At 41.6% G+C, this 13,160-nt stretch overlaps 1 protein-coding gene across 1 annotated transcript in view; it reads left to right on the top strand.

Annotated features, from left to right (window-relative positions):
• Positions 1-13,160, top strand: part of slc35d4 (solute carrier family 35 member D4) — a 151,831-nt gene that overhangs the window by 59,746 nt on the left and 78,925 nt on the right. Inside the window, exon 10 of the mRNA XM_078215930.1 lies at positions 3,833-3,868. Within this exon, the coding sequence (XP_078072056.1) occupies positions 3,833-3,868 (36 nt within the window). The remainder of the gene's footprint in view (positions 1-3,832; positions 3,869-13,160) is intronic.

Genomic DNA, 13,160 nt, shown 5'->3' with positions numbered 1-13,160 from the left:
CTTAATTACTTGCTGTACCTGCATATGTACCTGAAAGACGTGCTAGTTAGATGCATTGGCCATGCTAAATTCTTCCTCAGTGTACCCGAAAAGGCGCTGGAGTGTGGCGACTAGGGGATTTTCACAGTAACTTCATTGCCGTGTTAATGTCAGCCTACTTGTGACAAACTTAACCTTTAAAATGTGGTGGCACAGTGGTTAGTACAGCTGCCTCACAGCGCCAGGGACCTGGGTTCAATTCCAGCCTCGGGTGACTGTCTGTGTAGAGTTTGCATGTTCTCCCTGTGTCTGTAAGGGTTCCCTTCGGGTGCTCTGGTTTCCTCCCACAGTCCAAAGATGTGCCGGTTAGGTTGATTGGCCATGCTAAATTGACCCTTGATGTCAGGGGATTAGCAGGGTAAATATATGGGGTTATGGGGATAGGTCCTGGATGGGATTGTTGTCGGTGCAAGCTCAATGGGTTGAATGGCCTCCTTTTGCACTTTAAGCATTCTATGATTCCATGCTATCTTTGTGAATCATGTACAAAGTCACCCAGATCCCTCTGTACGACAGCATTCTGCAGTCTCACTCCATCTAAATAATATTCTAATTTTCTATTTTTCCTGCCAAAATGAGCAACCTCACTCACATTTTCCCACATTATAGAATCTGCCAAATTGTAGCCCACCCACTTAACCTATCTGTATTGCTTTGCAGACTCTTCCTCTTGGTAACTTGTTTTCTTACCTATCTTTGACATTACAATGCAATCTGTTCCTTTATCCAAGTCATTACTGTAGATGGACTGAGGCCCCAGCACTGATCCCTATAGCGCACCAATTGTGACAGTTTTTCAACCTGAAATTGACCCATTTATCCTGACTCTGTTTTCTGTTGGTTAGTCAATCCTCTATGCTGACATATCAACCCCAACACCATAAGTTCTTATTTTGTGCAGTAACTCTATGTAGCACTTTAGGAAATACCTTTGGAATTCGAAATACAGTGGATGTCGGCATATAAGTTGGCCTTTGGAACCTTGAAATCCCTCCAAAAGCAGGGGTCAACTTATATGGCCAGTATAAAAGAGACCGGCCAGCTTGGGTGTGGTTGGTCATTATCTTGTCTTCACCATGCAGAGTCTGCTCTGTGGGCATGTCTTAATTGCTTGTGCTCCTTTGCCTGTATCACCTGCTTGGTCCCTTGCACCAGGTTATAAGGTACTGGTAACTCTGTAGTGTGAAAAATTATGGCTGACTATTAATGCAAGTATAGCATCTGTAATGATCCTTAACTGGACCCCCAAGGTTTTGGGAAGATTGAGTTAGGGACTAGTAACTGCTTAAAATAGTTAAAGTTTGAGATTCAAGATTCACTGGAATTTCGAACAATGAGAGGGGATCTCATAGCAACACATAAAATCCTGATGGGACTGGACAGGCTAGATGTGGGAAGAACGTTCCCAATGTTGGGGAAATGCAGAACTCGGGGTCACAATCTAAGAATAAGAGATAAGCCATTCATTCTGGATGGCACGGTGGTACAGTGGTTAGCACTGCTGCCTCACAACACCAGGGACCTGGGTTCGATTCTCGGCTTGGGTCACTGTCTGTGTGGAGTTTGCACATTCTCCCCGTGTCTGCGTGGGTTTCCTCCAAGTGATCCCGTTTCCTCCCACAATTCAAAGATGTGCAAGTTAGGTGGATTGGCCATGATGAATTGTCCATTATTGTCAGGGGGATTAGTAGGGTAAATATATGGGGTTAGAGTGATAGGGTCTGGGTGGGATTGTTGTCAGTGCAGGCTCGATGGGCTGAATGGCCTCCTTCTGCACTGTAGGGATTCTATGACTGAGATGAAGAAGAACTTCTTCACTCAGAGTTGTGAACCTGTGGAATTCTCTACCACAGAAAGTTGTTGGGGCCAGTTTGTTAGGCATGTTCAAGAGGGAGCTGGACGTGGCCCTTGCGACTAATGGGATCAAGGGGATTGGAGAGAAAGTGGAAGTGGGACACTGAAAGCGCATGATCAACTATGATCATATTGAATGGTGGTGCAGAATCGTAGGGCCGAATGGCCCACTCCACCTATTTGCTATGTTTCTAAGACACTTAGTGAATAAAGCCACACGATTCTGTGGGTTTTGAACAAACGTGTCAATGTTTTTGCCAGCAAGTTTTGGCAATCACATTGTTAAGCTAATTGCCTTATTGAAGACAGGTACTGACTATTGGCTCAACCGCCAAGGGGGTATAAAATGGACACAGCTGGAACAATTGGAGTGTGGAAACTGAAGAGTTTGAATTTCTACTGTGCTGCATGTAGAATAAACTTACTGAAGACAAAAGGCAAGCTGCTGCATTATTCCTTCATCATATATTATTGAATTTAACAATCACGCAAGCATGTGAATTAGAAGCAGGAGTAAGCCATTTGGGCCCTCGAGCCTGTTCCACCAGTCAGTCAGTAAGATCATGGCTCCACACTCAGCCTACCTCAGATAACCTTTAACTCCCTTGTCCACCTCTATCTTAAAACAGTCATTGATTCTGCCTTCACTCACTGGAGAGGAGAGTTTGAAAGATTCATGACCTTCTGAGAGAATAAAATTCTCCTCATCTCTATATTAAATGGGAGACCCCTTGTTTCACCCACAAGGAGAGACTAGCACTTGTCAAGCCCCCTCAGGATTTTATGTCTTTCCATAAGATCACTTCTCACTCTTCTAAACTCCAATGGATACAAGTCCAATCTTTCCTCATAAAAGAATCCTTTCATCCCGGGAATCAGTTGAGTGAACCTCCTCTGAACGGTTTCTAATGGATTTACGTCCTTTCTTAAATAGGGAGATCAAAACGATACACTGTACTCCAGATCTGGTCTCACCAGTGCCCTACGCAACTGTAGCCAAACATCCCTACTCTTATGGAAAATGCTGGAAAATCTCAGCAGGACTGACAGCATTTATGGAGAGAGAACAGAGCTAAAATTTCGAGTTGGATGACTTCAGCATCCACAGTAATTTGCTATTATTCCCCACTCTTATTTCCTTTCCCCTTGCGTTCAATTTGCCTTCCTAATCACTTGCTGCATCTGCATACTAACTTTCCCTGATTCATGCAGCAGGACACCCAGATCCTTCTGTACCTCCAAGTTCTGCAATCTCACTCCATTTAGATAGAATACTGCTTTTCTATTCTTCCTACCAAAGTGGACAAGTTCACATTTTCCACGATATGGTCCAAATTGTTGCTTACTTGCTTCACCTATCTATGTCGCTTTGCCTTATGCCCTGTTTGCACCACTGATGCACAGTGGCAGTAGTTTATGCCACCTACAAGATGCACTGCAGCAATTCACCAAGGCTCCTTCAACAGCACCTTCCAAACCAGTAACCACTACCATCTAGGAGGGCAAGGGCAGCAGATACTTGGGAATACCGCGACCGGGAGGTTCCCATTTCAAGCCACTCACCATCCTGACTTGAAAGTATACTGCTGTTCCTTCACTGTCACTGGGTCAAAATTCTGAAACTCTCTCCCTAATAACACTGTGGGTCTTCTTGCAACACATGGATGGCAGCAGTTCAAGAATGCAGCTCACCACCACCTTCAAGGGTAATTAGGGATGGGCAATAAATGCTGGTTCAGCTAGCGATGCCCACAGCGTGAAAGAATTGTTTTTTTAAAAATTCATGAATGAACTTCCCTAGTTATAAGTTGTGTAATGAAAAGACACTAATTTGAGCTAAGGAACATGACCCACATTGCTTATGGAATGTAGTGTTAATCCTGTTTTAATGCTGAAGTCCCATCACTGATGGTTTAACAGTTTGTTCTCTCTTTTTCAGCGAGCTTGAGCAACAATATCTAAACTACTTGTACAGGTAAATATAATTGACCGCAAAAAGAACACCTAGATTGTGTTCAGTTTTACAGCAGGAAATATGTACAGGTTGGCTATTTATCATAAAGACAAAAGCAGCCTTGGCCTCACTGAAAACCTGTGCCTGATGCTCCTTCCAACAAAGATCTCCAGATAGAAATCGCTAACATGAAAACTCTCTTCACCCACTTGCCTCCTTGTTAAGCTTCTTGTAGTCAGTCGGCAAAGGAGGAGACCAAAAGTTGATCTTTCCTCGGTTCCAGATTTATTCACAAACGTTACAAATGTGCAGCTCCTAATTCTACAATCCACCACCGTTCTTTTTGCCAACCAAATAAACTAAATCAAATTAACAAAGGGACAAATTAAAACGGGCAGCTCCTAAAAGGAGGGAACCGCCCGAAACAAAAGGCAAAGTGGAAAGGAAACTTAAAACATCAAATCAAAATGTGATTAAAGGGGTCAATAATGCACCCTGGTCTCTGCGCTGCCCAGCGGGCATGGACGGCGTTACAACTCACCACCAGTGTCAATAAGTCTCTCTTCATAAACGCACAAGCGATCATCCAATAATTATCCTCCCCACCTATATACTTTTAACCTTAATATAAACAATTAACACCCTCACCACCATCCAATCCAGTTTTTGAGGTAATTTTGTCATGGCTTGATTGCTGACTGAGCACTAAGCAACTAACATTTTACAGAATAGACTGAACCTGATTCATCCAGGGCAGGGCAGTATGGCCCATTGTGATGGTGGATAGCTCACTGAGCTATCATAGAAAATTGAAAGTTAACCTGTTCTCCAAAAATGTTGTGACCTTTTTATGATAAATGAGATACAAATGTAGCAAATATTAAACATAACTGTTTCCTAACTCTTGCCACACTTCCTGTAGCTTGTTGTGTTTACAACATAGTGGAAGAATAGAATGGTGAAGAAAACAGGGCAAGTACATGCATGTTTGTTATCATCCGTAACCCGGAAACATTTTGTCTTCCGGACTGAAGAACATTTACACTTTAGGCACAATTTTAGGTGTGGTGTGACACGCAACCTGACATCAATATAATTTCATCTCCTCTGACACTTTTAAAATGGCTGTCATGACTCCTTCCAACCCCACTCCAGCATCCTGCTGCCTCCCTCCTCACCCCGTTCCAGCCTCCCTGAACTTGCTATGTCCAGGTTCTACATATAAGGTTATTAATGAAGGCCTGCCTTCTCAACCTTGCCCCTCACCCGAGGTGTGGTGATGCTCAGGTTATATCAGTCAGTGCCCGAGGTCATAGAGGTTTACAGCATGGAAACAGGCCCTTCGGCCCAACTTCGGCCATCCTTTTTTCTTAAAACCCCTAAGCTAATCCTAATTGCCCACATTTGGCCCATATCCCTCTATACCCATCGTACCAATGTACCTATCTAAATGCTTTTTAAAAGAGAAAATTGTATCTGCCTCTACCACTACCTCTGGCAGCTTGTTCCAGACACTCGCCACCCTCTGTGAAAAAATTGCCCCTCTGGACACTTTTGTATCTCTCCCCTCTCACCTTAAACCTATGCCCTCTAGTTTTAGACTCCCCTACCTTTGGGGAAAGATATTGACTATCTAGCTGATCTGTACCCCTCGTTACTTTATAGACCTCCATAAGATCACCCCTCAGCCTCCTACTCCCCAGTCTATCCAGCCTCTCCTTATAACTCAATCTATCAAGTCCCGGTGGCATCCTAGTAAATCTTTTCTGCACTCTTTCTAGTTTAATAATATCCTTTCTATAATAGGGTGACCAGAATTGCACACAGTATTCCAAGTGTGGCCTTACTAATGTCTTGTACAACTTCAACAAGACATTCCAACTCCTGTATTCAATGTTCTGACCGATGAAACCAAGCATGCCAAATGCCTTCTTCACCACTCTGTCCACCTGTGACTCCACTTTCAAGGAGCTATGAATATGTACCCCAGATCTCTTTGTTCTGTAACTCTCCCTAACGCCCTACCATTAACTGAGTAAGTCCTGTCCTGGTTCAATCTACCAAAATGCATCACCTCGCATTTGTCTAAATTAAACTCCATCTGCCATTCGTCAGCCCACTGGCCCAATTGATCAAGATCCCGTTGCGATTGGAGATAACTTGTCCCCCATGCGATTGGAGATAACACTGTCCCCCATGCCACCAATCTTAGTGTCATCTGCAAACTTACTAACCATGCCTCCTATATTCTCATCCAAATCATTAATATAAATGACAAATAACAGTGGACCCAGCACTGATCCCATCTGGAACTCTGGCAACTTTACCTTTTACATGTAAGGTTCCCATGCTAAAGTCCTGAACCAGACCTTTACCAAGGTCGCCTCTTACTGTGACCATGGTGCACCACCAATTGTTGACCTCACTGCAGCCTTTGATGTGGCTTTTCATTCAATGTATATTAATTGTATTCAATTGCATCCAGGTGATGGGTATCAACTAGCCATTTACTTGTGCACTTTTAAATAGCAATAGACTGAAACTGTGGATTTGAGTGATGAGGTACATGTTTTTAATGTGTAGCTGTAGTAAATAAATGCTTATAAAAGTGTGTGAAGATTGACTTCTGTTCTTTACAATGTATTTTTCTGGATTATAGTAACATTTTCCCTTAAGAACTCGCCAATATTGGATACACTCAGGACTTTTGTAGATGTGAAAGTTACTTTACAAATGCCAGTTTTATTTTCTCCTCTTCATTTCTTTTTGTAATTTGTATTATCATCATAATTTTAGTGAGTATATATTTCTGGTGCCTTCTGTCTGTTTTTCCAAAAGGTGTGAGAATAGGACAAGGTGAATTGCTCTTGCAGTGAGCCGACATGGATACGACAGACCGAATGGCCACCATTCTATGATTCTATTCCATATTCCAAATATTGATTCTTGCCTAAGACTGCTGGTACTCCAGAGCCATCGCAACAACTGTATAATGTCTACCCTGTGCAATTTAATGACAGAGTAATTAGTCAGTGACTTGTAATGTTTGCTTTAAATTACACCAACTTGCATCCTGCTTTTTAGGTTCAAAATAAAATGAAAATGTAGGCCCACAGTCAACAATCACCAGCCTTTCAATTAAGCTCAGTTAGGTCATTTTTTGAGAATTGTTTTGAAGTTATTTAAATTATCCTTCCATGACCAGTATTTAGTGTGGCCCTAATTCAGAATTGGCCCTCATCCACTGAGTATAGCTGTTTGCTTGAATTTTGATGAACTGAAGTGTACCCACCATTGGGAAATGCAGGTAGTATAAACCATAGGGGAAGCAAAACTGAGAGGTCTTAGTTGAAAAGCATTTAATCTATCAATCCTTCTTCATGTCTGATAACTTATTGGAACATGATTCTTATGTCATTGGCTGCAGTGCAATGAGCTGTTTCTAAAATAAATGGTCAGTGATTTTGAAGAATTTAGTAATTAATTTGTGAATAAGCTATTATTAGTGGGGAAATATGTTACATCTTTTCACATGCTGGATAAATGTTGGAAGAACATTGCATCCAAAAAATGGATTAACCGTATGTTTGTGGGTCAGTTAACTGACAATAGCTTGGTTATATTCTTAAAACTCTTTTTGTGCTATGTGGCTGTTTTTGGGGAGAAAGCTATTTTAATATCAGAAGATATTTACACACTTACAGCACCACTTTAAAATGCATAGATGCTACCTCATGGATAAAAATCATTCAACTCAATTAATCCATGCCATATTTTGCCCTCTGCACAAGGTGACACAGTGGTTAGCACTGCTGCCTCACTGCGCCAGGGGCCCGGGTTCGATTCCCAGCTTGGGTCACTGTCTGTGCGGAGTTGCACGTTCTCCCCATGTCAGCGTGGGTTTCCTCCGGGTGCTCCAGTTTCCTCCCACAGTCCAAAAGACGTGCTGGTTAGGGGCATTGGCCATACTTAATTCTCCCTTAGTGTATCCGAACAGGCTCTAGAGTGTGGCGACTGGGGGATTTTCACTAACTTAATTGCAGTGTTAATGTAAGCCTACTTGTGACATTGATAAATAAACTTAAACAAATGTTACCAATTGTATTTATGCAATCTATTTCCAAATAACTTCATAGAAATACTTAGAAGTTACTGCACTTTCTCTTCAAGAACTTCTCGACGTTCCATCCAATACCATCCCATGAAAACAGTTAAATTGCTCTATGAACAATAAAAGCCATCATTGGGACAGTTTATGCACAGCACTAACAATTACAAATTAATGAGTCCCTGATATTAGAAAGATTGTGATATGTCCAAAGAAATAATTGAATACCCAGTATGTAGTCGGTCTGAAAGTTCACTTCCCTATATTACTCGATCAGAAAACTACCACTTATAGATACCTGCCCTTGTTACAGTATAAAGCTGATAGAAGTGCGATAGCTGCAGTTTGCCTTCACATGCCCTGTCTTATGGCAAAAGTAACATTGATCTATCATTGCAGATGTTCCCTGGTCCAAAATAACAATACCATGAATCATTTTTATCTCCCACACTGCCATTTCCACTGCTCTGAGAAGCATTTGTCTTTTCAGTTCTACTATCTACCTCATAATTCAGGGTCACCAACCGTCCATGAATTATTTGCACCGATTATCCTGTGTCCCAGTCCAGGCTGATGCTAATGTGTCCCTTAAATTATTTGCAGCAAGTTAGCCTCCCTGTGATAATTACTATTTCGATCACTATCACTTATCTCTACAATTTCTGTGTGGGTTTGCAAACAAAGATTTGCAGTCACCGATGTGTTTGTGGGACGATTTGTAACCATCATCCGAAGCTGCTGCATCCCTTACTTTAGAAATTTGCAACCTTCTGGGTGGGACAGAAGAACTAGGAGCAGGAATAGGCAATTCAGCCCCTCGAGCCTGCAACACAATTCAGTATGATCATGGCTGATCTCATCTCCACCTTCCTGCCCTCTTACCATAACACTTCATCCTGCTATAAATTACAAATCTATCTATCTATCTCCATGAATTTGTTTAGTGTTTCGACGTCCACCTCACTCTGGGATAGAGAATTCCACACGTTCAAGAGCCTTTGAGTGAAGTAATTCCACTTCATTTCTGTTTTAAATCTGCCACACAGCCTAAAACTATGGCCTCTTGTTCTAGAATGTCCAACAAGGGGAAACATCCACTATGTCTACCCTGTCAATCCCCTTTAACATCTTGTATACCTCAATTGGATCTCCTCTCATTCTTCTAAACTCCAACAAGTATAGGCCTACACTGCCCAATCTCTCTCCGTTAGACAAGTCCTTCAACCCTGGAGTCAATCTAGTGAACCTTCTTTGAACTGCCTCGAATGCATTTATGTCCATCCTTAAGTAAGGGGACCAAAGCTGTGCGCAATATTCCAGATACGGTCTCACCGATGCCCTATACAGTTGCAACAACACTCCCCTGCTTTTGTACTCTATTCCATTAGCAAGGAATGACAAAATTCCATTTGTCTTTCTTATTATTACCTGAAGCACTAACTTCCTGCAATTTGTGCACAAGGACACCCAGATCCCTCTGAACTGAAGCATTTTGAAGTTTCTCTCTAGTTAGATAATAAGTTGACTTTTTAGTCCTCAGACCAAAATGGTTAACCTCACACTTATCCACGTTAAATTCCAAATTTTGGTCCAATCACCTAACCTATCCATATTAATTTGTAAATTTCTTATTTCTCATTGCAACTTGCTTTCCCATCTATTTTAGTGTCTTCTGCAAATTTGGTTAAAGTACATTCTATTGTATCAAAGTCATTAATATAGATGGTAAATAGTTGGGGCCCTGAGGACCAAACCCTGTGGCACAGCACTAGTTACAGTTTGCCAACCGGAAAAAAAAAATTCTCCATTCAAAATTTCCCCATTCTCTGCTTTCTGTTGGTGAGCCAATCCTCTATCCAAGCAAGTATATTATCCCCAACCCCATGAAATCTTAACTTCTGTATTAATCTTTTGTACGACACCTTATCAAATGCCTTATGTAAGTCCAGATACACCACATCTACAGGACCCCCATTATCCACTTTGCTTGTTACATTTTCAAAGAACTCTAGCAAATTAGTCAAGTACAATTCACCCTTCATAAAACTATGCTGACTCTGCTGAATTACGTTTTGACTTTCCAAATGTCCTGTTACTACTACATTAATAATGGATTCCAACAGTTTCCCAACAATAGTCATTAAACTAACTGGTCTATAGTTTACTGCTTCCTGCCTTTTTCCTTTTTCCAACAGCGGTGTTACATTAGCCATTTTTCAATCTACAAGGACCTTTCCAGAATCCAGAAAATTTTGGAATATTATAATCAATTCCTCCACTATCCCTGCTACCACTCATTTAAGATCCTAGAATGTAGGCCATCAGGCCCTGGGGACCTATCTACCTTTAATTCCAATAGCTTGCTCAGTGCATTTTCCCTGTTGATGACAATTATTTTAAGTTCCTCCTTTTCAACAATCTCTGCACTACCTGGTATGATTGGGATGGTTCTAGTATCCTCCACTGTGAAAACAGGCAAAATATTGATTTAGTGTCTCTGCCATCTATGTTCCCCGTTAACTCCAGTCTCATCTGCTAAGGGACCAATATTGACTTTAGCTACTCTTTTCCTTTTTATAGAAGATTGTGGTATCTGTTTTTGTATTTTGCGCTAGATTTCTTTCATGATTTACCGTTGAACTTTTTATTACTGTTGTAGTAACCCTTTGTTGATCTGCCAGGCCTCGATTCCTAAAGAATACTGCTTCTAAATTCATCTAGTAGCAACACCCTCTCTTTTCAAGATTTTCATCAAGCTTCATTACCCTATACGATCCAACAAACATCATTTAATTTTCTCTAACAAGTACCACAAAAATCTTAGAGTCATCGAGGTTTACAGCAGGGAAACAGGCCCTTCGGCCCAACTTGTCCATGCCGCCCTTTTTTACCACTAAGCTAGTCCCAATTCCCCCCTTTGGTCCATATACACCCATCTTACCCATGTAACTGTCTAAATGCTTTTAAAAAGACAAAATTGTACCCGCCTCTTTTACTACCTCTGGCAGCTAATTCCAGACACTCACCACCATCTGTGCAAAATATTTGCCCCTCTGGACCCTTTTGTATCTCTCACCTCAAACCTGTGCCCTCAAATTTTCTTGTTTCTCTCTATCTCTCTTTGCAATTTAATGCTTTCTTTTCCTTTTATTCACAGAATCATAGAATCCCTATAGTACAGAAGGAGGCCATTCAGCCCATCGAATCTGTACCGACCACAATCCCACCCAGGCCCTATTCCTGTAACCCCACACATGTACCCTGCTAATTCCCCTGACACTAGGGTCAATTTAGCATGGCCAATCAACCTAACCCGCACATCGTTTGGACTGTGGGAGGAAACTGGAGCACCCGGAGGAAACCCACACAGACACGGGGAGAAAGTGCAAACTCCACATAACAGTGACCGAGGCTGGAATTGAACCTGGGTCCCTGGCACTGTGCAGCAGCAGTGCTAACCACTGTGCTGTTTTTATTCTCCGAAACGCATCTTTTTCTCTTTCTTCCCTTTGGAATTCTAATTCATTTTAACGTTTCCCTTTCTTCTCTTCTCAGTTCAAGTTTTTCATTTCCCTTCAAGGCATCAGTAATAGACATTTTTGATAAATATAGCAAAGGTTTTTTCAGCCCATAGATTTTAAAATGTGCCCCTGATTTGCCATGATCACTTTAGAGACTGATAACTTTAAAAAAATAAATTACTACTTCCAGTTAATATCTGAACAGATAATCAAAGAGGATTTCATGCTTTTAGACATATACTCTAGCAAACAGACTAAAATGGACTATTGACTGAACACTTTTTGAAGGCAACTTACCCTTTAAAGTACAGAATAGAACTTTTAACATAACCAAAAAATGTCCACTATCGGGTCTACATTACACTGCCCTTTAAGTAGGCATTAAATTCTCCCAGAATCAGTCCAAAATTATTCTTTCCATTCCCAGCCTGGAAACTTTTAACTCCAGTTGAAGGGTCAGTCATGAGGGGACATAGGTTCAGGGCCAGAGGCTGGAGGTTTAGGGGGGATGTAAGGAAAAACCTTTTTACCCAGAGGGTGGTGATGGTCTGGAATTTGCTGCCTGGGAGGGTGGTTAGAGGCAAGTTGCCTCACATTCTTTAAAAAGAACCTGTATAGCAATTGGCACACCATAACATTCAAGGCTGTGAGTCAAGTGTTGGTAAATGGGATTAAGTTGGGAGGTCAGGTGTTTCTCACACGTCGCTGCAGCCTCGATGGGCCGAAGGGCCTCTTCTGCCCAGTATGATTCTATGAAATGTCTTTCCTTGAGACTGATTTCTCTAGCTAAATCTAGGTAAATCTTCCAGCCTTGTTTTAATTCCCCAGAAATTTGTTCTTTCCAATCCAAGTGTGAGTTTCCTCCCGCATTCCTGCACATTGAACCTCAGCATCTTGCCGCCAATAGCTGCTCTCTCTTGTCATGTGTCTGTGATATCCAGTGATGTCACTGGCAGTGGGTGTGTGTTTAGAACCAGGTGACACGATCTCTGAATAAGGAGCAAGCCATTTAGGACTGAGATGTGGAGTAAGTTCTTCGCTCAGCGGGTGGTAAATGTTTGGAATTCTGTGTCCCAGAAAGCTGTGGAGACTCAGTCATTAAACATGTTTAAGATTAAGATTGATAGATTTGATAGACTTGTTAAAACATCAAGGGTTGTGGGGATAGTGTAAGAAAGTGGTGTTGAAGTAGAAGATCAGCCATTGAATGACAGAACGGGCTCAAAGGGCTGAATGACCACCACCTCCTATTTCTTATGTTCTTACATTATAGGAAAGCCTGTAACCCGATATCACAATGGCTTCCTCCCCATTTCAAACCCCACCCATATGGCAATGTGAATCACATGAACCTTGTATACAGGTAGAAATATTGATTAGCTATCCTTGAGAGCCTAATTCTCTTTCATCTTGGAATGAAGTGAACAGTTTAAAACTCATTTGTTTACAAGCCAACATTCTCAACACTTTTCTGGGACTTCAGAGACTTGATTTATTGATTGTTAGCAAACATGCTGCTGCCGCTGTCTCCAAATGTGTACACCTTGCACTTTCTTCCCAATAAAACAGTCTGGGCCCCTGTAATCTCGTTTTTAAAAAAAAAACAAGATGTGGAGATGCCAGCGTTGGACTGGGGTGAGCACAGTAAGTAGTCTCACAACATCAGGTTAAAGTCCAACAGGTT

Source organism: Mustelus asterias, chromosome 7, assembly GCF_964213995.1.
Source record: "Mustelus asterias chromosome 7, sMusAst1.hap1.1, whole genome shotgun sequence".
NCBI lineage: Eukaryota > Metazoa > Chordata > Chondrichthyes > Carcharhiniformes > Triakidae > Mustelus > Mustelus asterias.
Note: the sequence above shows the minus strand (reverse complement) of the source record. Positions and strands in the feature narration are given on the sequence as shown.